The sequence below is a fragment of the Halichoeres trimaculatus genome, unplaced genomic scaffold, assembly GCF_033239565.1.
Source record: "Halichoeres trimaculatus isolate MK-OKI-2021-1 unplaced genomic scaffold, fHalTri1.1 fHalTri1_scaffold_2, whole genome shotgun sequence".
Classification (NCBI taxonomy): domain Eukaryota; kingdom Metazoa; phylum Chordata; class Actinopteri; order Labriformes; family Labridae; genus Halichoeres; species Halichoeres trimaculatus.
In genome coordinates, this window is record NW_027437180.1 from 36331831 (window position 1) to 36356827 (window position 24997).

Consider the following 24997-nt stretch of genomic DNA (forward strand, 5'->3'; position numbering starts at 1 on the left):
GGAACGGCTCCTTCCTACCTGGGGTCCCTCATCCAGATCTACACTCCTTCTCGCCCACTACGCTCTGCTAGTGAAAGACGTCTGGTGCTCCCAGCCCAGTGCAGCTCTAAATCTCTAGCCAGACTCTTCTCCTCTGTTGCACCAAAATGGTGGATGGTGAATAACCTAACTTTATCTATCTATCTATCAAAGGAAAATGTGATTTTTGAATGAAAAAATGGTTGTAGTAGCAGACAGAAAAATGATTTATTTCATAATACAGTTTAAAGAATCTGACAGATACTTTTCTGATGATTTTTTCATAAAATATTGAAGAAAAGCAGTCTGAATTATTTTTTTTCACCATAGAAGTGTAAATTACTAAGGTTGAGTGAGCCAGTTTTCCATTTATTCTCTTTGATAACACTCATACCAATGCAACAGGGTAGAAAGAGTCAAATAATCTTCAGCAGTTTGTGTTTGTGCAGAGAGGAGGAGATTCTCCCTTCTACACACAGCACACACACTGAGGAATAATAAGAGCGCAACCCAAACCCAGGATACAGAGGTTCAGTGAAGGTGGTGCTGAAGGTGTAGAGGTGGATCAGTGAGTCAGAGGAGACTCTGTAGAAAGACAGAGTACCAGCAGGACAGTCCACATACACTGCTACTCTGTGAGAGTCAGAGGATGGAGACAGAGGGAGGACTGTTTCTCTGTTATTGTGTCGGACAGAGTAACGGTTGTCAGAGCAGAACAGACTCCAGGACTGATCATTGGATCCAAAAGCAAAGCCATCACTGTCTCCTTTCTCTGTGATTCCTCTGTAACTCACTGATATAGAAGCCTGTCCTTTCCACTCCACCTCCCAGTAACAGCGACCAGTCAGATCATCTCTACACAGCAGCTGAACCCATCGATCAAATCTGTCTGGATGATCAGGATATGACTGATCCTCTTCCTCTCTTGTCACCGCCCTGTTGTCTCCAGACAGTCTAAGCTCTCTGTGAGCTGTGTTTAAGTCCGGAGTGAGTTCACAGAAATCTGATGGAGAGAAAAAGACACAACACAGCTGCAGTTTATCATCAGGTTTCATTCTTTGTTAGCTGACAGTCTCCTGTTTGTTTATTAGGAGTCAAAGTGATTCCACACTTACACTTCTTCAGACCAGGTTTTAACCACTGCTGTCCACTGTGGTCCACCCTGGAGGAAAAAACAACAGAGAAAAAGCAGGAAATAATATTTGATCATAGTCATTTTATCAGGCAACACTGTCAGAGATTAGATCTTTATATTTCTATTTTTAATATTTTCAACTATTATGTTGTTCTGACGATGTAACAACTGCCTTGTTTGTGCTCACACATATTATTGGTGGTGGGCATGAGATAGCACTCTGGCCTTCAGATCTGTCTATGTGACAATTTTTTGTGTTTCTCCCATGATACTGGTTGCTCTGTACACTTGTTTCTTTGTTTCTTGGCTAAATGACCAATTTCAGTCATCAAAGGTCATGATACACTGTTTTAAACAAATCAATCAAACTGTGGCCTTGGCGTTGGCTATCCCCGTATACATATATACATATATATGTATTCTGTTAACTGAAAACCTAAATTTATCCCTCCACTCTGGAACCATCCCAACAAGCACTCACCCTTGCTATATAAGCCTATATAGTAAGATAGTATATATATATATATATATATATATATATATATATATATATATATATATATATATATATATATATATGTATATATAGGAGTCAAAGCGATGCTGAGAAACTAGTCCATGCTTTCGTTTCTTCTAGGTTGGACTACTGTAACTCTGTTTTATCCGGCTGTCCTAATAAGTCTATTAGGACTCTTCAGCTGGTTCAGAACGCTGCCCCTCGGGTACTGACTTGGACTGGGAGGAGAGAGCACATCTCTCCAGTGTTAGCGTCTCTACACTGGTTACCTATAAAATCTAGGATAGAGTTTAAAATTCTTCTTCTCACTTACAAAGCACTTAATGGCATCGGGCCATCGTATCTTAAAGACTTAATTGTTCCGTATTATCCGTCTAGGTCTTTGCGTTCTCAACATGCAGGTCTGCTCGTCGTACCTAGGGTCTTTAAAAGTAGTACAGGAGGTTGAGCCTTTAGTTATCAGGCTCCTCTTCTTTGGAATAACTTACCGGTTGAGGTCCAGGGAGCAGACACGGTCTCAACCTTTAAGAGTAGACTTAAAACTTTCCTCTTTGATAAAGCTTACAGTTAGAGCTGGATCAGATCTGAACCAGCTCTTAGTCATTCTGCTACAGGTTTAGACTGCTGGGGGGAACTGACACACAGGGCTCCTGTTTCCCTCTTTTTCTGTCAGTCTAACTTCTAGCCTTACTGTCCTGTTATAGTTACTGACCATACACCTCTCTGGGAGGGTCTGAGTTTGTCTTGTAGGTTCCTGGGGATCGGTGAAGAAGACGGCCTGCTGCTGTGCCCCTGTCCGACTCCAGCTGCTAGGGCTTTGGATTGTTGCTGGGAATGGCCCGCTGGTTTCACCTTAACTGCCACAGCGCCAAACTTCGGACTATGTCTGTGTCTGTGTGTGTGTGCTCCCTTTCTGTGTGCGTGTGTGTGTGCACGTGTGTATTCCTCTCTCTGTGTCAACCCCCCATCTCTATACTCCTCTATCTCTCTCTCCCTAACCCCAAAATAGTCGAGGCAGATTGGGTTTCAGATCGTAGACTATAGCTATGAACAGAGTTCTTTCTTTTTGCTGCTCTTCTGCTGCTCTGTGTGTTTCCTGATTCAGCTTCAATCACTAATCTGAAAAGAATCAAACAGATTCAGTCTTTGAGCGCTTGTTGTTCTGGTTTTACCTCAGTGTGTCCAGTCTGCAGAGTGGATCCTCAAGCCCAGCAGACAGCTGCTCCACTCCTGAGTCTCCTGGATGATTGTAGCTCAGGTCCAGCTCTCTCAGGTGTGAGGGGTTGGAGCTCAGAGCTGAGGCCAGAGAAGCACAGCCTATCTCTGTGATCAGACATCCTGACAGACTGAAGTTAGAAAAAGAATCACACAATGAGAGAAAGTCCACTGATTATCAGTATTTCTTAATCTCTGACCTCAGGATGAGCCAAAGCCCTGACCTGAGAGTTTCCAGTTTGCAGTGTGGACTCTTCAGTCCAGCACACAGAATCTTCACTCCTGAATCCTGCAGGTGGTTGTGACTCAGGTCCAGGTCTCTGAGCCTGGAGGACTGTGAGCTGAGGACTGAGGACAGAGCTTCACAGCTTCTCTCTGACAGGTTACATCCATGAAGCCTTTGAAGACATAAACATCTTATTAATCTATTTTACAAAAGACTAAAAGCCATGCAACTTTGTCTTTAAGGTATGATCTATTCATTTTGAGACGCGTCTGATTTTTTTTTTCTTTCAACAACTCTAGTTAAGACTAACTGAATGTGCTGACTTTCAGGACCTTTCCTCTCTGATTATTTGAGGATCTTCAGAGCCAAGTGAGACTTTCTGTGTTGATGTCACTTAAACTCACTTGGTTATTCTCTCTGACAGTAAGATTTTAATCTCAGTTTCATACTGACCGGAGGGTTTCCAGTTTGCAGCGTGGACTCTTCAGTCCAGCACACAGAATATTCAGTCCTGAATCCTGCAGGTTGTTCTGACTCAGGTCCAGGTCTCTGAGCCTGGAGGACTGTGAGCTGAGGACTGAGGACAGAGCTTCACAGCTTCTCTCTGACACCGTACATCCACTCAGTCTGAAGAAGATCATTTAAAGAGAACAAACAGATGTTTTCAGGGTCATGAACAGAATTCATTCTGCTTTAGATGTCTCACTCATTCACTCATTCACTCACACAGCTTTGTTTGCAGCTGTGATCACTGGGATCAGCCTTAGAAGAGCCTTCTCTGTAGCTGAGTATTCCCTCAGGTCAAACACATCCAGATCTTTGTCTGAGGACAGCAAGATGAAGACCAGAGCTGACCACTGAGCAGGAGACAGTATATTTTTGGACAGACGTCCTGATCTCAGGTAGCGTTGGATCTGCTCCTCTAGAGAACGATCGTTCAGTTCATTCAGACAGTGGAACAGGTTGATGCTTTTCTCCAAAGACACATCCTCTCTGAGCTTCTTCTTCATGTACTTGACTGTTTCCTGATTGGTCTGTGAGTCACTTCCTGTCTGTGTCAGCAGACCTCTCAGGAGCCTCTGATTGGTCTGCAGAGAGAGACCCAGGAGGAAGCGCAAGAACAGGTCCAGGTGTCCGTTTGGACTCTGTAAGGCTGCGTCCACAGCACTCTGATGGAGACGTTCCAGTTCAGGTTGGTCTCTACAGGTTTCAGAGATCAGGGATGTTGTTTGTGGCTCTTCCAACAGGTTGAGTCCAGACTTGGTGAATGTCTGATGGACGTGAAGAGCAGCCAGAAACTCCTGAACGCTCAGATGGATGAAGCAGAACACCTTGTCCTGGTACAGTCCTCTCTCCTCTCTAAAGACCTGTGTGAACACTCCTGAGTACACTGAGGCGTCTCTGATGTTGATGCCACACTCTGTCAGGTCTGATTCATAGAAGATCAGGTTTCCTTTCTGCAGCTGCTCAAAAGCCAGTTTTCCCAGAGACTCCATCATCTTCCTGCTCTCTGGACTCCAGAGAGGATCAGTCTCAGCTCCTCCATCATACTTGATGCTCTTCACTTTGGACTGAACCACCAGGAAGTGGATGTACATCTGAGTCAGGGTCCTGGGCAGCTGTCCCCCTCCTCTGGTCTTCAGCAGATCCTCCAGAACCGTAGCAGTGATCCAGCAGAAGACCGGGATGTGGCACATGATGTGGAGGCTTCTGGAGGTCTTGATGTGGGAGATGATGGTGCTGGTCTGCTCCTGATCTCTGAACCTCTTCCTGAAGTACTCCTCCTTCTGAGGGTCACTGAACCCTCTGACCTCTGTCACCATGTCAACACACCATGGAGGGATCTGATTGGCTGCTGCAGGTCGTGTGGTTATCCAGAGGCGAGCAGAGGGAAGCAGGTTCCCCCTGATGAGGTTTGTTAGCAGCACATCCATTGAGGTGGACTCTGTACCATCAGTCAGGACCTGGTTGTTGTGGAAGTCCAGAGGAAGTCGACACTCATCCAGACCGTCAAAGATGAAGAGGACCTGGAACTCTTCAAACCTGCAGAGTCCTGCTTCTTTGGTTTGAGGAAAGAAGTGATGAACCAGTTCCACCAAGCTGAACTTTCTCTCTTTCAGCACATTCAGCTCTCTGAACGTGAGTGGAAATGTGAACTGGATGTCCTGGTTGATTTTGTCTTCAGCCCAGTCCAGAGTGAACTTCTGTGTTAAGACTGTTTTCCCGATGCCAGCCACGCCCTTTGTCAGCACTTTTCTGATTGGTCCCTGTCTTCCAGGTGGGCCTTTAAAGATGTCTTCTGGTTTGATGCTTGTTTCTGCTCTGTCTGGTGTCCTGGATGCTGCTTCAATCTGTCTGACCTCATGTTCCTCATTGACCTGTCCAGTCCCTCCCTCTGTGATGTAGAGCTCTGTGTAGATCTGGTTCAGGAGGTTCGGGTTTCCTGCTTTAGCGATCCCCTCAAACACACACTGAAACTTCTCCTTCAGCTCAGACTTCAGTTTACGTCTGCACTCTGCAGCAGCATCAGCTCCTGAATGAAGAAAACAGAAATGTAATGAATGATGTGAAGCGTAAATCAATCTGATGAATTTCAACTCTCAGACATCAGGATGGATTTGATTTGGCTCCTCTCTGAAATCTCCTCAGCTCATCAGTTGTGATACGAATGTCTCCATCATATTAAGAGCAGAGTCTGAAGGGTAAAGCTCTCCCATGTTGCCTTCATTTCCTCTTTGCATCAAGGTAAATGTTCAAATGATCTTACTGCTCTGCAGACAGTCAGCCAGCTCCTCCTGCTTCATTCTCCTCAGGAAGTGCACAGTGATCTTCAGGAAGGCCTCTCTGCTCCTCCTCTGCGCTTCATCCTCATCCTCCCTTTGACCCTCAAAGCATTCTGGGTAACCTGAACTCAGAGCTCTCTGGATCCTCTTCAGCTCACTCTTTACGAAGCCAATTATGTTCTCCTGGAGCATCTGAAAGAGAGGAAAAAAATGAACTCCATGTAGGTAATTTTAGACATGAAGTGTTTATTAGAATGAAGCTTAAAGCAGCAGCTGTCATTAAAGATTCTACAAGGAGGATCTGTTTTAATTGGACTGCCTCACCACCTTCTCACGCACTGTAGTGAAAATTACTTTAAGTGAGGTGTGTATTTGTTTTGGAATTAAAAAATAGAGATCGGATCAGTGGCGGCTGGTGGAGTTTTTTATCCAGGGGGGCAATGACTCCAAAGCAGACATATACTAACAAGCAAGCCAACAGGGGTATGCTAGGGTATCACACCTGTGTATTTAGGCTACATCAATGAAAACAGAAAAAAAGCAACATTTTACTGTCAAGGTCCGCGCTATTTCACATTCACCTTCTCCTGATACGTTCTCCTCTCAAAAGGTAACGCTATGAGCAACTTCACTGTGTTATTTCTGTTTTCCCTTTCCATTTTACGCCTCCGTCTGATACTCCTCTGCTCCCCCGGCTCAACCTGTCAATCAACAGCACTTCATAACACATGGCTGTGACGTCGGCTCCATAGCAGGAGGGTGGTTGTGTTCTGCATTCAACTCTGGGCGCAAGAAAGGTGCGCCCCGACATGGTCCTCTCTCTTGTACTGAAGAGGAGCCACTGCACATGTGCAATTTATAACGAGGGTCTTTAGCCAAAGATTTCTGCGCCCCGGGGCGGAAACATGTCACTAATCAGATAACGCAGATTCTTTTTTTAATATCTCATTCTTCAAGGTAATGTCGATGGTAATTATGGTGGGGCAGCGCCCTGCCGCCCTCTATTGGCCAGTCGACACTGGATTGAATTGAAACAAATTTTCTGTGTTCAAGATAACTTTTTTACTGGATACAACGCGCTGAGGTTAGGTATCAGTACAGTTACGTAGTGCTACCACTTGAAACGTGAGCCGGTGTTGTGCCATATTATATTCTGCCCCCCTCGCGTGAAATGCACCCCCTCCAGCGGAACGCCCATTGGAAGCATAGATATAGAATAGAATAGAATAGAAAATACTTTATTTATCCCCGAGGGGGAAATTCAGGAGTCACCGCAGCATTTAAGAAAACAAAAGTAAGAAAGAGTATAGAAAGTGCAAAAAGGTCCATAAGAAATTAGATGACGACATCCCGTCCACCACTCGTCCACCACTCTCCAGCCCAGCCAGTCTCCACCTCCACAGGGTCCAGGACTGAGCCTCCCCAGCAGTCTGTTCAGTCTCTGTCTCCTGGATGCTCACAGCAGGCGAAGCTCCTCCAATGTGTCGCGGCGTCCGTCAGCCACGTCCGTGAACAGCACGATGCTGCTGGATTAGCACAGCTAGCTCATCCATCCCCCGGAGCGAGATCCCACGTTCCCAACAACGATGGATGGAAGGACAGGTCCACGTCGTCACCTCCCAGCTCACATCCGAGAACCAGCACGTCGTCCTCACCTCCTCCTCCTCAGCTCAAGGGAAATCATCAAGCCCTACACTAGTTAGCATTGACATGCTACAGGCTGCTAACAGCTAATTTCGCATGTAAACAATGCAGCCATGGTTACATGTAGGATCTCCAGACAAACACAGGAGAAAAGTAGTAAAAAATACCGCCGAAGCCACAAAAAGTTTGGTGTCCATGACCGACAATGAACCATACAAAGTGATGATCCACTCCAAATACAAAGATGACGAAGAAGAGACGAAGAAATTACAAGAAACGGACAAAGACGAGAGAGCTGCTGCAACAGGCAGCTACTTGGGTAGCGCCTAGCAACGGAAAAAGCGTTAGAAAAAGCGTTAGAAAAAGCGTTATAGAGCATAGACTGTAAACGCTCTCATTTCCTGCCAGGCAAAACAGGCTTTTCTGCCCCTCCAGACAAACTAACACACTACACCACTTAAAAAATGGATATATTTTCAAATATGAGGGAAGAAAACACAGTAAACAGGCTATTGCTTATTGACATCATTGAGTATATACCATTTTTGTTAACCTATACCAGTCATTCCCAAAGTCTGGGTCCTGACCCACCGATGGGTCCCCAGAGATTTTTTATGGGTCGCCAAATTAGTTAACAGAATATTGACATTAAATTCCCTTTTTTGTCTTCTCTTGTCTGTCATGACTGATTGAAACTTGACTTTGACAGGCTCATTAAAACAAATACAAATAGGAATGATGTTCCAACCAAAATGAAGAGAAATTACAGAAGGAGACTGGATGCTGCGCTCAATTTGTGTGAGAAAGATCTGAGATAATGCAGAAACATCATTAGAGAACCTTGTTTGTTTGTTTGTTTTTTTGTTTTTCTGTGTACATTTATCTGTCAATTGATTTACAGATTAAAGACATATTTCGGATTGAGTCGCCATGGCTTGTTCCTCCAAAAAATGGGTGGCTGGAAAAATAGTTTGGGAAACACTGACCTAAACTGTTGGGGAGGTTGCCAGAAAATAAAAATAAAGGTGGTAGATTCAATAAGCACATGTAATTGCAAGTCATTAACAAAAACTGAAAGAAGTCTGTATTGTGGAGAGGTTAAATATTCCCACAGAAAATGACTTTGACCACATGGGCTACGTTTGGTGGCCATGTAAGGCAACTGGCCCTTTAAGACAAGCGCCCTCAGGCTGAGAGTGTTTACAGTCTATGCTCTATATCTATGCTTCCAATGGGCGTTCCACTGGAGGGGGTGCATTTCACGCAAGGGGTGCAGAATATGGCACAACACCGGCAATATTTTTGCGCCCCTGGCAGCCTGGTGCTGCGACGCATCTGTAGGCTAGAGTGACAAGTAAACACTGTCAGTTTGTAAGTAGTTTGGTAGCTTGTCTATATTTAGCACAGCTGTCAGCCTGGTGCTCTAAGACATGTCTGTAATATGTAACATTAGTGAATCCTGGTTATGTCCTGCTGCCACTCATCTACCAAGCAGAGCTAATGTAACTGTATAAATAATATCCATCCATGGTGGCAAGCCCCTCCCTTCTTCCAACACTTTATTATTTTTCATAACATAACTTGAGACTTGCTTGAGACTTGGACCTTGCTTGGGACTCAGATCAGAGGGACTGGTACAGTTGTCTGCCTCTGACCTCTGAGTGTGGGCAGTTCAGAAAAGTGCAGCTTCATTCAATCAGTCAAACACTGAGTGTGAAGAGAATTCAGGCAGAGATGATGTTTGCAGAGTGATCAGGAAACTATCCAGAAAGCTCCAAATAGAGTTAGTGTGTGCTCTGAGGCTCAGGAGGAGCTGTGTTTGTACATTTACTCACCACAAATATGGAGTCCAGCTGTGTTTGATGCTGCTGGGCAGACTGACCAATGGGAGCCTCTGATCTCTGAACTCTGTGGAACAAACAGAAGATCATGGAGTGTTAATAATATAATGACACGCAGTGTTCATGTGATAATTCTATCTGCTGGATTCTCCTTCAAACACAGGACACACATGCAGAAACATGCTGAGTCCAGTCCTGTTTACTGCTGTTGGATCCTGATGGAAACATAAAGACTGAACCATGTTCACCTTCACAAAGAAAACACCAACCACAGTTGGGATCAAATGTTTCACACACAACAACAGGAAGTTACCTTTGAAAGGCTCACCTTTCTTCAGCACAGATCTCTGCAGATTTGTAATCAACATCTCTCCATATGGAGCCATCACTCTTTAAGGAGACACAGCTGGGTCCAGGTCCAGGAGAGTCTGGTTTCTCTTGTTTAACCCTGACAGAATCACAAGCACCGATGAAAAACATGAACACTGAAAAGTTCAGCTGAAATTTACCACAAACTTTTCTAAAGTTTGAATTCTGAAAAAAATAACGCTGAGATGGATTCTTACTTTAGACGATCAGACTGACGCACAGCTTTGAAGTTAGGAGGTTCAAACATTGACCAATCACTCTTTAGGGACACTGAGCTGGGAGCAGGTTTAGTATCTTCAATACTGAAAGAATCACAAACACCATCACAAACAAAAAAACAGACAGAAAGAAAAAAGTTTTAAAACATTTGACAAAGGGGCCGGACCAGGAGCAGACGCTTTGGTAACTATCAGGATATCATTCGTTCATTCCATCTCCGTTTCAGAATCCAAAATTGGTAAACGGATAACAACTTGTTATTCAATTTTTCCTTTTCAAATCAAAAATCAGAAAACAAATAATGGTCTTTTTTTCGCTGTTTTGATTTTGTTTTGAAATTAAAATTAGGATATGAGAGAATGGAATTATAATGGGATTTTTAATCCGTGTATGGTTCGTTCTTTCGTTATTCTGTTTCAAAACAAAATTAATTAAAAAAACGAAAAAAATGACTTGTTTTTTTGTTTTTCTGTTTCAAAACCAAAACGGAATTACAGAAAAACAGAAAAACTAGTTTTTTCTGTCCTGGTTTTAAAAATGAAAAAATGATTGTGTCAAATTTTTTTGTGATATTTTGATATTAAATGTCAATGTCGCTAAACAAAAATTAGAAAAATAACTCACAGTGAATGTTTGTACAGACATGTTCCTGAGCTATTTTTTTTAATAAGTAACAGATCACTGACAATCCACTCCATCTTATCCGCGCGCATGTGCGCACTTCCATGTGCTTCAATGAGTTTTGTTTTGTCCACTTTCCTTTTCTTTGGTTCGTTCATCTTTACAGAAGGGCTGATGTGTCAGAGGGTAAAGTGCAAACGTGGAGTAATAGGCCTACGCTTCACCTCAACAAAGCCAATGTCTCTACAGTGCGCCATCTAGTGGGAAAACATCAGAATTGCAGGGAAAATAAAACATTAACGAGGTTTGTTCATTTCATTTTTTGAAGTTCGGCTGGCCGGATTAAAACGTTAAATGGGCCGCATGTAGCCCCCGGGCCGTAGTTTGCCCATGCCTGTTCCAGACTTGAGTTGTTTTGACTTCACGACGCCAATAAATATATGTAAGAAAATAGAGAAGGTTTCAAAGTTATGCTGCTCTGTTTGTATGCTCCTACGACAGATACTAGTTTTTGAAGTGTATGAATACACAGCTACGCAGTGCTACGCGGTCATCAGCATCGTCCAATGTGTCTCCAGTCGTGTCATAGTGTAGATTTTCTGTGTTTGTGCTTCGTAGTTATCTTGGGATAGTCCCCTTTTTCGCATCATGGACACACAAAAAGGAAATCAGGATCTGACTTTTGCGGAATTTGGGTTACAACGCATCAACACATCACAAAACTTGTTTGTAACTGGAGGACCGTCTGTATTTGATTGTTAGTACGTTTTCTTAATTATTTTTATTGTACATTGGCTTTGGTAACATGTTTAAAAAAGTCTGTGTGTGTGTGTGTGTTTGTGTGTGTGTTTGTGTATGTGTGTGTGTGTGTGTGAATAATGATGATGCAGTGATGTTAATCCTGGTCTCACCTCTGAGCTCCGGTCTGGCTCTCATGGTGCCCACGCAGAGAGCTTTCAGAGGGAGGGGCTCCCTCCTCTCTGTCCTTACACTGATCCATAGCAGAGGCCCCACCTTCACACAAACACAACAACATATTTTAACAGCAGAGTCTTTTATCCACTTTATGCCCTCCTCACTCACAGATACAAAACACAGACACAACAAAAGTCACTTTGCTGTAAAATTCTGACTGCAGGGTTTCGAGTGTTTAACTGCTATTTTACAGTGAAACAGTGAAAATTTTACAGTGCTGTCTTTAAATATAACTGGATTTTATTGTTGACATTTCCACATAAATTCACAGTAAATTGTTACATTGCAGTGTACTTACACATATGTACAAAGCTTGCACCAGACATAATGTGCTAAGTCTCTGACACTGAAACACTGGGTTTGACCACAGGTAGACTCCTGAATGCCATGGGGCGAGCTGTATGCAGCATGGACATGTAGATAGAGCCTTTGCGTTTTTAGAGAGACAAATTTCATGTCCACTGCCTCCAAAGGCTCAAATGGGTGATGACAGAGGGCATCTAACATCCAGGTTCCATAGGGGTATAAGGGGTCCAGAACTTGTGCACTTTTCATGACTCCTACCAGGTAGATCCTTCAGAGTGTCATGGAGAGAAGTGTCTGAAACATACGGCTTATCGAAAGGAGTACCCCAGGGGTCAGTGCTTGGTCCCCTACTCTTCTCCTTGAACACCACCTTACTTGGTGCAGTGATCTGCTCTCATGGCTTCTCCTACTGCTGCTATGCTGACAACACTCAGCTTTCTTGTCTTTTCCACCTGACGACACAACTGTCTCAGCTCTGATATCAGCGTGTCTGGCTGATATCTCCACATGGATGAAGGAACGTCACCTTCAGTCTAAAACTGAGCTCATTGTCCTTCCAGCTTGTCCCTCGGTTCAACCACAGATGAACGTCCAGCTTGAACCCAATCAACCCACAAACTCTTCCAGAAATCTGGGTGTCATGATTGATGACCAGCTAACCTTTACGGTTCATGTGGTCTAGAAACAACACAGCACAACTCTTTCACCACCATTTGAACTGTTCTCAGGTCAGTTTAAGAAACACTCAAACAAGCACAATGAACAGTGTGTTACTTTACCCTCTGAAGGTGGAAATGATACATGGGAAACCGAGGACTGAAGGTGAAATGAAGCAGCAGCTTCAAACAGGAAACCAAGCAGACAGAACAAACATGAAGTGACAGCAGGTTTTCCACACTCTGTCTGATTTGTCACATGTTGTCCAAACTCTCTAGTTTCAGTTTCACACTAAAGTCTTCTTGAAGGAGAACAGAGCAGCTTTGAACTTTGGACTGAGGCAGATAAAAAAAACTGCAGTGAAACATTAACAGAATAAAAGCTTATCAGAAGGATCTTGAGTTTTTCCTCAAGTACAATACAGTATGAGTTGCTTACACAGATACGCCCAGTGTGTGTTCCTGCAGGACTGTATCAGGACTGTGTTTGTGAAGACTGTTGACGGAGCTCTAAATACTCACTTCAAGTTATAGTTTTTCACAGTTGCTTTGGTACATTTCTCAGATCAGAATTGAAATTCTAAAAAGTACTGGGTATCAAGGTTGAAGCTTGATCAGGCAACCCTATGAGGTTATATTTGTACCATCAGAAACTGAATTTGAATTAAAATATTGAATTTTAAAGTTTTGAAATTGAATTTATTTTTTCAATTGAATTTTAAAGTGTATTTTACCTATAAAAATATCATTTTCAAAACATTGAATTCCATTACACATCATGCTTTTTCAAATTCAATATTTTAATTCAAATTCAGTTTCTGATGGCACAAACTTAACCTCGTACCACACTTGTATAAAACATAAACATATTGTAAAAATATATTTTTTTATTTTTCTAAACTACAAAATATCACACATATTTGAATATGATGTTTATTTCATATATATTATGCATATAAAATGTATTTGGCCAACTTCCAGTTTGATGCTTCTCACACCCTCCCATGTGACATCACAACAGTTTTTCATGTGATTTGGGTCACCTTCTCCCAAAACAATGTCTCTTGATTCACAGCTCTGGATTTTTCCTTTAAAGGCAGAAACACTGGGCTGTTTCTTTAGGGTGGAACCCTACAATGTCCGATTAGAAGAAAGCTCTACCGAAATAAAGCATAAACACATAAAATGTGACCGTACAGCTTTTGTGTGTTACAAATCATTCACATATCGGCCCCTTACAGCTGATGCCCCTTGCTCTGACCAATATCAAAGGATCCAAAGCCCCTGGGACAGTTGAGACCTAGACCCTATTGAAGGGTCACCAGGGAAACTGAGGCAGCAATTTAGGACCTCTGACCTCTTTATCGACGCTTTTAACTTCAGAGTACAAAGAGTTAATAAATCATAGCACCTGAGGCGGGTTGATCCACACTGTCAAACTGGTTCATTCATTCCCTGCATTTTTCACTGACTGTGTGACACAGATCGCAGTCTGACTCAAACACAAACTGACTCAAACACAAACTATAAGACAGATAAACCTCTGTGAAATCACTTCTCTTTAACTCAGAGAGAAACTCTACAACACATCTCAAACAGCCAATCAGCATCTAGAAACATTTCTACAGTTCAGCAGTGATCCAGCACCATCAGGGTGGAGCGATCCTGATCCCTAAACAGAGACAGGTTTTCTCAGGAAGGATACTCACCTGTTGCAGTGAGTTCAGGTCAGCTTTCAGACATTTTCCAGCTTAATGTGTGGAGAGAAGAAGCTGCTCGTCTGAGCCTCATTAGTCCTGGTGTCTGTAAGCATTTGACTTGAGGAGACTTTCACTTCCTTATAACTTCAGAGTGACATCAGAACCAGTCTAACCTGTGGCAGAAACAAACACAGTCAGGTTACACACTGATCAGGTGATGTAGTTCCACTATCTGCCCACTAGATGGTATTGACTAACCATCTAATTGCACAAACAGAAGTCAGATTTGATGAAGCAGAAGTGAGGATCACTCTGATACTCAAATTTCTGTTTTTTCTTATTCTAAAACCCAACAGTGTGCCCTCATGGTTTTTCCATCAAGTAAAACACAAGGGCTAGGATTTTTACCAATACAGTACTGCTTAATGAGGTCTTGCTCACAGTTCACTGTTTGGTAGCACCATGGCGGGGTGACATACTGTAAGTGAGGCTCTTTTTTAAAGTTATTTCTGTTTTTTTTAATGCCTTTGATTGGATCAAGAGGACAGTGGATAGAGCAGGAAACAGGGTGAGAATGGGGAGTGACATGTGGGAAAGAGGCCACAGGCTAGGATCAAACACGGGCCACCTGTGTGAGGATGCGTGTAGTCATAGGCTGTTTTCGAATTCGCCTACTACATACTGCTTATGAAAGTAATATTTAGTAGGCACTGCCTACTACATACTACTTTCATAAGCAGTATGTAGTATGACTGTTCAGTTGGGTTAAATTTTGTAGTATGCTACGCTGGTCTTCAGTTCGAAGAAAACGGAAGTTGGCTACAGCTGACTTTTTTCCCCTAAAAAACTTTATTGAAAATGTAGAAAATAAACAAACCACTAGTATCTTATCTGCAAATATATTGCCAGAGAGAGCATTTTATATTAACTTTCAGTGGTGGAGATTATGAGGATTAAAAGATTAAAAAAAAAAAAAAAGGCTCTTATATCTATATTCCTCTGCTACTCTGGTTGCTATTGCTCCGCTCTCTGCCATTTTCACTTCTGATATGGGACCAGGCACGTTGCATTGTGGGTAACAGTATGCGAAGTAGACTGGTCCGATGCATACTGTGGATTTTTCCCGATTCAGTACGTCATCCGGGTGTTTTTCTCATACTACAACTCTGACATTTGTTCGCATACTGCATACTGCTTACTGCATTTTGGTCGAATCAGTAGGCACTGCTAGTATAGTATGTGAATTCGAAAACGGCTTAAGTCTAATGGAGCGCGGCTTCTCTGCACTCTAAGTGAGGCTCTGAATTATAGATTTGATCACCAAACTGGTGAAGAGGACAGATGCCAGTAAACTGAGGGTGAGGATGGATTAGCATACATGGGTCTTGTGGTTTTGACTGCTGTGTACAGATTCAGAAACGTATTTACCTACAGTTTATGGGACGCAGAGTCTGGTCTATCAGGGCCACTGCGTCCATCCTGAAACTTCACATGTAGTCACAGGTGGGTTCTTCGACAGCCTTGATTCAATACCAGACCGTCCTTAACAAGAAAAAACTGGCAGCTACCAGAGCGGCTGGCGCCTGCCACTCATCTATAACCCAGGACTAAACGTCACAGTGGGTGGTCTTCCTCTAAAGGTGACCACAGCCTCATCCACTGTGATGAGTCTTTGTGATTTTGAGTTTGTGATTTTTTCATCTCTTGATGGCTGTAGACCAGGTTTCATAGAAGTCAGCTGTTTCATGGAAGAGTGGGGCCGACAGTCCTTCTGTGGACATTTTGTACTGAGAAATTTTCCCATTGTGTAGTGTTCATTAATGGTTCATAGACTGTAAAAAAAAAAAAAGTGTACGTCATCCTGGTTAACTCAAAGCGAGGTTGCCACAAAAACTGCTCCCCCTGGTGGCTGGATGCAGTATAGGTTAAAAAAAATCCATCTCCCCAGTCATTCCAGATGGGCTGTGGTCAAACTTTAGAAAAATTGATACACCATGTAGAAATGTTTCTCACATCTGATTGTTGTGGTGATTTGAAGAAATGATTTGGCTGTCTTGAAGTCAAGTCCTCTTTTTTTTCTGGGAATTTTGTTTTCATTAGTTATGAGAGGTTAAAAACGAGGCTTTACGTCACATTTAACAATGGTTGACAGCTGCTGTTCTTGTGTATTTTTGGGGGGATTGTAAAATATGTTGGGAAGGAGAACCAAGAAGATAGCAAAGATTAAGCAAAAAATAATTATCATTTTTGTCATACTCTTAATTAGGGCTGCAAGGATTACTCAACATAATCGACTATGTCAATGATAAAAATTAATCCACGCAAATTTTAATAGTTGACGCGTCGTATTATTGTTTTTATTGTCGTTGTCACATGTACAACAACTTCATTTCCCTGTTACCTGCTTCTTTCATTTTGGTTTCTTTTTTTTTGTATAGTAGGCTACTTATATTGTTTTATGTCATCATGAATGAAATAAAGACAAACAAACAAACATGACACAGGGCTGACCAATCAGAGGTGAGAACCTAACTCTGGGTAAATGCAGTGAACATGAAACACACAGGTTGAATTTTAAAGATCTGCACATTTAAAAGGCCAAATTAGGTTAAAACACAAAATAACCGTGATTAATCGACTAATCGAAAAAATAATCCATAGATTAGTCATAGATTTTATTCTATATTTTTCATTTTTCTGTGCAAATCAGTGTTGTTTAATTAGCTCTGTTATGAGGGAGATTGTTTTGGCATTTATTTGGATACATTATGGTTTTGAAATAATTGAACAACAGGAAAATAATCATTAGACTAATCGTCCAATTAATCGTTAGATTAGTCGACTAATCTATAAAATAATCGCCCGATTAATCGTTTTAAAAATAATCGTTTACCCCCAGCCCTACTCTTAATATGATGCACACATTTGTATCACAGCTATAAACTGTGGCAAACTGTTCACAACTGATGAGCTGAACAGTTTTTAGAGAGGAGCCAGATCAAATCCAGCCTGATGACTGAAAGTTGAAACTCACATCAGACTGATTGTAGCTTCAGAACATTCAGTACATTTCTTTTTTCTTCATTTAGGAAGTGATGCTGCAGAGTGGACTTTTTATGCCTTTAATGTGATAGGAGAGGGCAGTGAATGGAGCAGGAAAGGGGGTGTAAGTAGAGAGTAATAGGGGGGAAACAGGCCACAGGCTGGATTCAGACCTGGGCCACCCGCTTGAGCGCAAACCTAATAGGGCCAGATCTAAACCGCGTATGAAACCCACATGGAGCTAGTCAGAAACTTGTTGCAGACATATCAGTTTCATCAAGAGGAAGTGAGGCTTATGTGTTTAACGGCCCGACTTCTTCCTTCTAAAGACCAAACAGATATACTTTTGTAGAGACGACATCTTCTCCCCGATGTGGATTTCTTCATTGGTATGATTGAGATTTATCTGCACAGGTTGTGTTCAGTCCTTCTCCTGATCTCTTTGGTTTTCTCTGAAGTCTCACAGGGAGGAGAAGAGCAGAGATGAGCTTAAACGCAGCAGTGGGTGTGTTGGTGATCTTTCTTCTCTCTCAGCCAGGTACTAAACGTCATCATTTTTATCTCAGTGCATTTTGTTTCTAAAAGATTAAATACAGCTAAATAGATGTTTTGATCTAATGTTTGATTGTGAAGAAGAAATATGGTTTCTGTCTGGGTTTTAATTATTTTTCTGGTGTGTTTCACGTTTTCTTGCTCCCAACATCTCTCTGCATCCTTGTTACAAACCTGAGAGATTTGGAGTTTTCTACAATCATATTAGTTTTGTATGACAGTAGCTTTATTGCTTTATCTCAAGGTTTTAGTGACGCAAGGAGTAAGATACAAGCATTGGCATTTTTCTTCCCGGAAATAAAGATAACATCTCTTCAAAAAAGGACCCAAAGATAAAAGATGCATTAAGTTTTTGTGATGTCTCACTTTTTTTATAAATATGACTTAAAGTGGTGGGACCACTGCATAATTGCTAATCTGTGGTGTGCAGCTCTCTTCCTTTACGCTCTGCTCTAATCTGACCACAAATAGAATAAAAAATACTTTATTTATCCCCACTCAGGAGGAGTCACAGCAGCAATCAAGAAAACAAAAGTAAGAAAGTGTATAGAAAGTGCAAAAAGCTCCATAAGAAAATAGATGCTCACAGCTTGTCCATCATTGTCCAGTCAGCCAGCCTCCACCTCCACAGGATCCAGGACTGAGCTTCTTCAGCAGTCTGTTCAGTCTCTGTCTCCTGGATCCTGTCTGCTCACAGCAGGTGAAGTTCTTCCAATGTGGCGTTGGTGTCTGTTGTTAGCTCCGTTAGCCATGTCTGTGAATAGCATGATGCTACTCTGCCTTCTGGTATGCCCTCTGTTGCTGGGTTAGCACGGCTAGCTCGTCCACCTTATTGGAGATAGATCATACGTTCCCAATAACGATGGATGGAAGGACAGGTTGATGTTGTTACTTCTTAGCTCAGCACGTCGTCCTCACCTCCTTCTCCTCATCTTGTGGGGAAACATCTGGCCTTGCACCAGTTAGCATTGACATGCTACAGGCTGCTAACAGCTGATTTCACATGTAAACAATACAGCCATGGTTACATGTAGGATCTCCAGACAAACACAGGAGAAAAGTAGTCAAAAATATCACCGAAGCCACAAAAAGTTTGGTGTCCATGACCAACAAATGAGCCATACAAAGTAATGACTCACTTCAAATGCAAAAATGACAAAAAAGAGACGAAAAAACTACAAGAAACGGACAAAGAAGAGAGAGCTGCTTGCAACAGTGGACCCAGGAAACAGGAGATCACATCACACACCCTAAATGAGCGGCATTTACACTCATTTCACAGCAAACAGCTCGTCTTTGGTCTTTAAACGTCTTCATGTACTTTGACTGAATGCAGAAAGAAAAAGATTAAAGTATTTTGTCTCTCTGACGTTATGAATGTGATGGTGTTTCCTGTGCTCTGTGTTTCAGCGGTAAGGGGACAGACTGACTGGGGAGTGACTTACTCCTCTCATCAGATCTGTGCCTCTAAAGGATCAACAGTGGACATACCCTGCACCTACACATATCCACCCAGAATAGATGAGCTTGATACCAAAGTTGAGGAGACTCTCTGGTTCACTAATCTGAATGGAAACCAGTCTGTGGATCTGAGACCAGACCCAGACTACTCAGGTCGTGTGGAGTATCTGTTCAAACAGAACGACTGCACTCTGAGAATCAAAGACCTGAGAGAGACAGACTCAGCTGAGTACAAGTTCAACTTCACAACAAACCAACAAGCTGGAAGATTCACTGGTTCACCTGGAGTCACTTTGACTGTCACAGGTAATATTTTTTTACTGTAAATTTCTCTTCATATTTGTTGTGTTCGTGGTTTTGAATGAACCAGTCCTTCTCTGATCCAGACCTGCAGGTGAAGGTCAATGGGTCCTCGACTGAGGCAGATCTGAGGTGTGAGAGCAGCTGTAAAGTGTCTGATAATCCTTCATATGTCTGGTATAAAGATGGAGAGGAAATGAATGAACAGACATCTTCTCTGAGAGTCTCTGACTTTGGTAAAAGTTACTCCTGTGCTTTGAAAAACCATGAGGATCAGCGCTCTGCTGCAGTCTGTGAGTTTCCTCCACGCTAAAGAAATTCTTTGACTTTAGTTTGATGAACTGTTTCTACTTGACTTTAACTTCTCCTGTGAAACTCTTCTGTGTTTGAAAGTTAAAAATGTGTTTGAACTTTTTGTGTAAAACTCTGTGATATGATTCATGGAGTCAAAGTTTCACCATGTAGTGACTTTATAACTGAGTGAAAAGTGTATGTGTGAATGATGTTTTGTGCAGATGCTCCAAAGACTCCCTCTGTGTCACAAAGTCCCTCTGGTGAGGTGATGGAGGGCAGAGCAGTGACTCTGACCTGCAGCAGTGATGCTAACCCAACACCCGAGTACACCTGGTTCAAAGCAAAGGCCATCAACGGCTTTCAGCTTCTCGCTAAAGAAGCTCAGCTTGTTTTCAGCTCCATCCAGTCCTTTGACTCTGGAGAGTATTACTGTGAAGCAGAAAACAGGATGGGAAAGAGCCAGTCTAAAGTTATCTCCATCAAAGTGAAATGTGAGTTTAATATCTTTTTCATTCTCTGTCAGTTTTTCCTAGATTCATTAAAACACATGAACAGAGATCGATTGTCTGTGTTTAACCCCTTAAGGAGCTCTTTGTATCTGCAGCTCACAAAGTCTGCCATGCAGCTTTAACATGTTTCTGTAGTGAAGCAGAAAAGACAAACCAAACACCAACTCTACAGACGCCTTTTGTTGTCTTCATGACTTTTAGGATCTCTGTAGTTTCTCCATGAAGCTTGGAGGAGAGGATGAGAGGAGCACAAAAGGAGCTCTGACAGTTGGTCACAATTTATTCAAGTCATTTTCTCATCTTCTCTTCTCCAGATGCTGCAACGTTTTGCTCTGTGTCTGTGAATCCTTTGGGTGAGATCAGAGAGAACAGTCGAGTGACTCTGACCTGCAGCAGTGATGGTTACCCAACACCTGAGTACACCTGGTACAAGAGGGATCAACAAAGTTATAGACATTACGGTACAGAGTCAGAGCTTGTCTTCTGGTCCATCCAGTCCTCTGACTCTGGAGAGTATTTCTGCAAAGCTGAAAATAATCTGGGAGCGATGGCATCTAAAAGTGCTTTTATTACTGTGAAATGTGAGTGAGAACGTTGGATTGACGTGACGTGATGTTTCTGTGACGTTAAAAGTCTGTCTACTACTCTTGAATATCTAAACTGTATAAAAACATGTTTTCTCCTCCAGATGCTCCAAAGCCTCCCTCTGTGTCAGTGAGTCCATCAGGTGAGATAGTGGAGGGTAGTTCAGTAACTCTGACCTGTAGCAGTGATGCTAACCCGGCAGCTAACTACACCTGGTACAAGGAGGATGAAAATTTAGACCTTCAACTTCTTAGAGAAGGATCACAGCTCCTCTTTGAGCACATCTTGCTTTCTGACTTTGGATTTTATTCCTGTGAAGCTGGGAACAAGCTGGGGAGGAGGAGATCTGGAAACGTCAATGTGAATCCATACTGTAAGTGAAACAGCTTATTTAAAATTAAAGCTGCAAGCAGCGTTAGGTTAGGTCCTCAGGTCTTTTGCCGGTTCGTCATGTCGTGCATCTCAATGAGACAAACGTTTCGGTGTTGGTTTCATCTCTCTAGAACATTCCTACTGGCTGATATGGCTGTTTAAGTGTGCCTAGATGGTGAGAGCATATTATGGGATGTTGGGGAGTCAGTTGATACCATGGCAACGTATCCTCTGCTATGCTGAGTGACATCACCAGCTGCATACTTGGAATTCTAATTAGCGTGACACAGAACTCAAGTAGAGTATAGAGTGTAGAAAGGGGGTTAAGATAAATTTCTGGGGATGAAATCCTCACAGAGTCCACAATTTTACCCCAATCTGTGTAAAAATATCATTTGTTTGTAGTAAATTTTGTCAGGAATCCATTTTTGGCATTTTTAAAGCTGTTCAAGTTTTACTATTTCCTCTAGAAGCCCAAATACGTCACGAAACCTGGGGAAAAGTGTCGGAAATAGAGGATTTATTTTAGCAAAATGTCCAAACTACTTGTCCTATAGGCCAGAATGTTGACTTAATCTGTGTGAAAATATGATACGTTTGTAGGAAATTTTGTCAGGAATCCAACCATGTAAATTTTAAAGCTCTATGAGTTTTACTTTTTTGTCTAGAGTCCCAAATGCAGCACTAGGGAGGTGCGTGCTTGGAGCTGAAATCTGTTCTCCTCATCTGCTAACATGGAGAAGGCCGAGCGGTCGGCGATTTTGAGGGCTCGCCATTCAAAAACCGGGCCCGAAATAGCAACTTCCTACATAACTATTGTAGAGCAGGGTCTAGTCTGACATGTGAGCCAATTTTCAAGCCAGTACCATTTTTGGTTTCGGAGAAGATAATTTTTGCAGAAAGGGTAAAAAATGTGAGGCATCTTATTTTGAAAGGCAAATTGCCGGCTTCCTGTTGGAGATAGATCAGAGGTATCAGTGTTTGATTTTTGCGTCTCGGTGAGCTGAACGTTTTGGTGTTGGTTTCATCTCTCTATGACATTCCTAGCCTGAGCTAGGGCCCTTTTCGTGTGCCTAAGTGATGCTATTGAGCATATTATGGGATGTCGGGGGTCATGTTTGGTATCAAACGAAAATTTGGGGCGCATAGAACCTGTGTGCCAATTTTGGTGAGTTTTTGAGCATGTTTAGGGGTTCTAATAAGCGATTTACTGGAGTGCAGAATAATAAGAAAGAAACGGACGGAATACAATAGTGTCCTTGGTCACCTCTTGCTCTGCTAGAAGGTGTCCTCAGCTCAGGCCTCTGACCCTAAAAAGATGAAACATCTCTATCATGGAATTCAACGTGTTACAATCTCATCTTTTTACATGTTCTTTTTGTTCCCCTCCAGATGCTCCAAAGACTCCCTCTGTGTCAGTGAGTCCATCAGGTGAGATAGTGGAGGGTAGTTCAGTAAATCTGACCTGTAGCAGTGATGCTAACCCAACAGCTAACTACACCTGGTACAAGGAGAACGAAGACTGGCTTAAAGCTTCAGGAGAGATCTTCATCATCACTTACTCCAGAGCTGAACACAGTGGGGATTATGTTTGTGTGGCCCAAAACGAGAAGGGACATCATAACTCCACTGTACATGTGACTGTTGTGGGAGGTAAGTTTAACACGCTGGGTTAGTCGAGAAATGCTGAATAGAAACCAGTGACTATGGAAGAGTGCTGCAGCTTGAAATGCCCGTCCACAGAAACTATGTCATTAATGTAAATAAAGAAAAGCACTGGGCCCAAAACAGAACCTTGTGGCACGCCTCTATTAGCCAATAGATATTCAGATTCAGCCTGATCTACTTTAACACACTGATACTTCTATGTGACGACTGTTTAACAGCAGCTGTTGATCAAAGTGTGTCAGTGAGTCCATCAGGTGAGATCATGAAGGACAGATCAGTGACTCTGACCTGTAGCAGTGATGCTAACCCAGCAGCTAACCACACCTGGTACAAGAAGAATGACATCACATTTTAATGTCTCATAAGTGACAGAAAAAAACAGACAAGTTTATCTAATCTACCTGTAAAGTGTCTCACTCACCCTCTCCACCTATTTCTTTATTTTCAGGGAGCTCAACATTACAAATACATCTCATAAGACTGACTCTGATGCTCCTCATGATGACTCCTCTGCTTCTCCTGACTCTGTGGATGAGGTAAAACCACATCAAGTCAGCAGTTAGAGCATTGATCATGAACTGTTGACCTGAAAATCTTTGATTTAATCCAGGAAGAAGAAAACTGGCAGCTCCACCACTGAACCAAATGAACCTGCAGAGATGATGGAGGTGAGACTGAGAGGCTGCTGAAAAAACTTTCCCTCCTTCACTGTTATGATAACTTGGTACAGAAATACTCTGAGAAGAAATTTAGATGAGGTGTGAATTAAAGTTTGAAAGGAAAGACTTCAAAAACAAAACAGCTAACCTGATTAAAGACATTTCAGATAAAATCTGATCATGTGTCATCAGCTGGACTCTGATCCTGACTTTGAGGACGTCTCAGCCGTCCCTGCAGCACAGACAGAAGACACAGAGGAGCAGGAAGACATGGTGTGAGGTCCAGAGAGGTGAAAGCCTCCTGCACCGAAGAAAACAGACTGACTTCAGACTCAAATGTAACTCTAGTTTTATCCCATTTCCTCCAGATGGAGCTGAATCAGGGAGAGTGGAGGGAGAAGCTGTCGGAACATTCACCAACATGAGAATGAGGCTTCAACAGCTTAAACTGAATCAGGTTGACGTGTCAAACCATCAAAGCTCAGCTGCTGTGTAACTTTCTGATTCACAAAAAATTGCTTTATTTTTCTTTATTGCTAAATAAAATGTGGATAAATTCCTTTTACAAGCCGATTCCAATGTCTAAATTTCTATTTTCACCCTGGTTTCCTGCTGAGGGTGACAAATGACTTTTTGAAGTACTGTGTTAAAGTTTCTAACATCCTATGTGTCTTTGAAAGTCCACGTCTTTTCTTTTTCTGGCTTGAAACATGGTGTGCCTCAGTATGGGGTGCTATTTGTAAGGTTACACCCACTACAAATAACATTTCTCCACATTTAGCTCCAAAGCATCACTTTTTATGCAGATTTAGAGAAATATTTGTGAAATATTTTTGTTAGATATATATAAATGTTGAATGTTTTATCTAATTGTTAAATGTTATATATTCAAAAAATATGCTATATACAAATGTTATGTATGTCCTGATACTAAATATTTAGCTATGTATCTTCTCATTTGTTTTTTATTCCAAATATTTGGAATTTTCTAAATATTTAGCTAACACTAAACTAGCTAGGATTTCTTAACATTAAGCTTTGACATCTGAATATTTCACAACGATTTCTAAATATTAAGTTAAGGTTAAAAATATGAATGTGAGTTCATGTGTGTGTTTGTGTAAGCCCATGGACTTCAATATATCCCTTTCCTCAGTACGTGTTGATTGGCTGTTTTTTTCTGAGCCACAGGAGCTGTCTTTTTTGGGTCCACATTTGGAAGGAGTGCATCGGTAGTCAGTTTGGAGTTCATAATAGAAACTCCTGTTGCAACTCAGGTTAGAGTAGGCTCAGGTTCAGTGTCCTCAGATGTTTCCATGTTATTTCTGTC

At 42.1% G+C, this 24997-nt stretch overlaps 2 protein-coding genes across 2 annotated transcripts; one reads left to right on the plus strand and one right to left on the minus strand.

The window, feature by feature from the left end:
* Window positions 1-434: 434 nt before the first annotated feature.
* LOC141800463 (NACHT, LRR and PYD domains-containing protein 3-like) lies at window positions 435-11588 on the minus strand. The gene is made up of 11 exons (XM_074683007.1): window positions 11500-11588; window positions 9946-10050; window positions 9708-9827; window positions 9374-9446; window positions 5879-6086; window positions 3838-5641; window positions 3565-3738; window positions 3110-3283; window positions 2843-3016; window positions 1134-1180; window positions 435-1021 (listed from the first exon to the last, which is right to left on the minus strand). Exons 1-11 carry the CDS (start codon window positions 11586-11588, stop codon window positions 435-437), a joined length of 3555 nt encoding a protein of 1184 aa, XP_074539108.1.
* A 7093-nt stretch (window positions 11589-18681) lies between these two features.
* On the plus strand, window positions 18682-24092 carry LOC141800472 (B-cell receptor CD22-like). The gene is made up of 11 exons (XM_074683018.1): window positions 18682-18697; window positions 19230-19586; window positions 19667-19873; window positions 20096-20365; window positions 20698-20844; window positions 21072-21341; window positions 22733-22993; window positions 23457-23544; window positions 23619-23676; window positions 23860-23940; window positions 24036-24092. The coding sequence occupies exons 1-11, from the start codon at window positions 18682-18684 to the stop codon at window positions 24090-24092; spliced, it is 1812 nt and encodes a 603-aa protein (XP_074539119.1).
* Window positions 24093-24997: the final 905 nt, after the last annotated feature.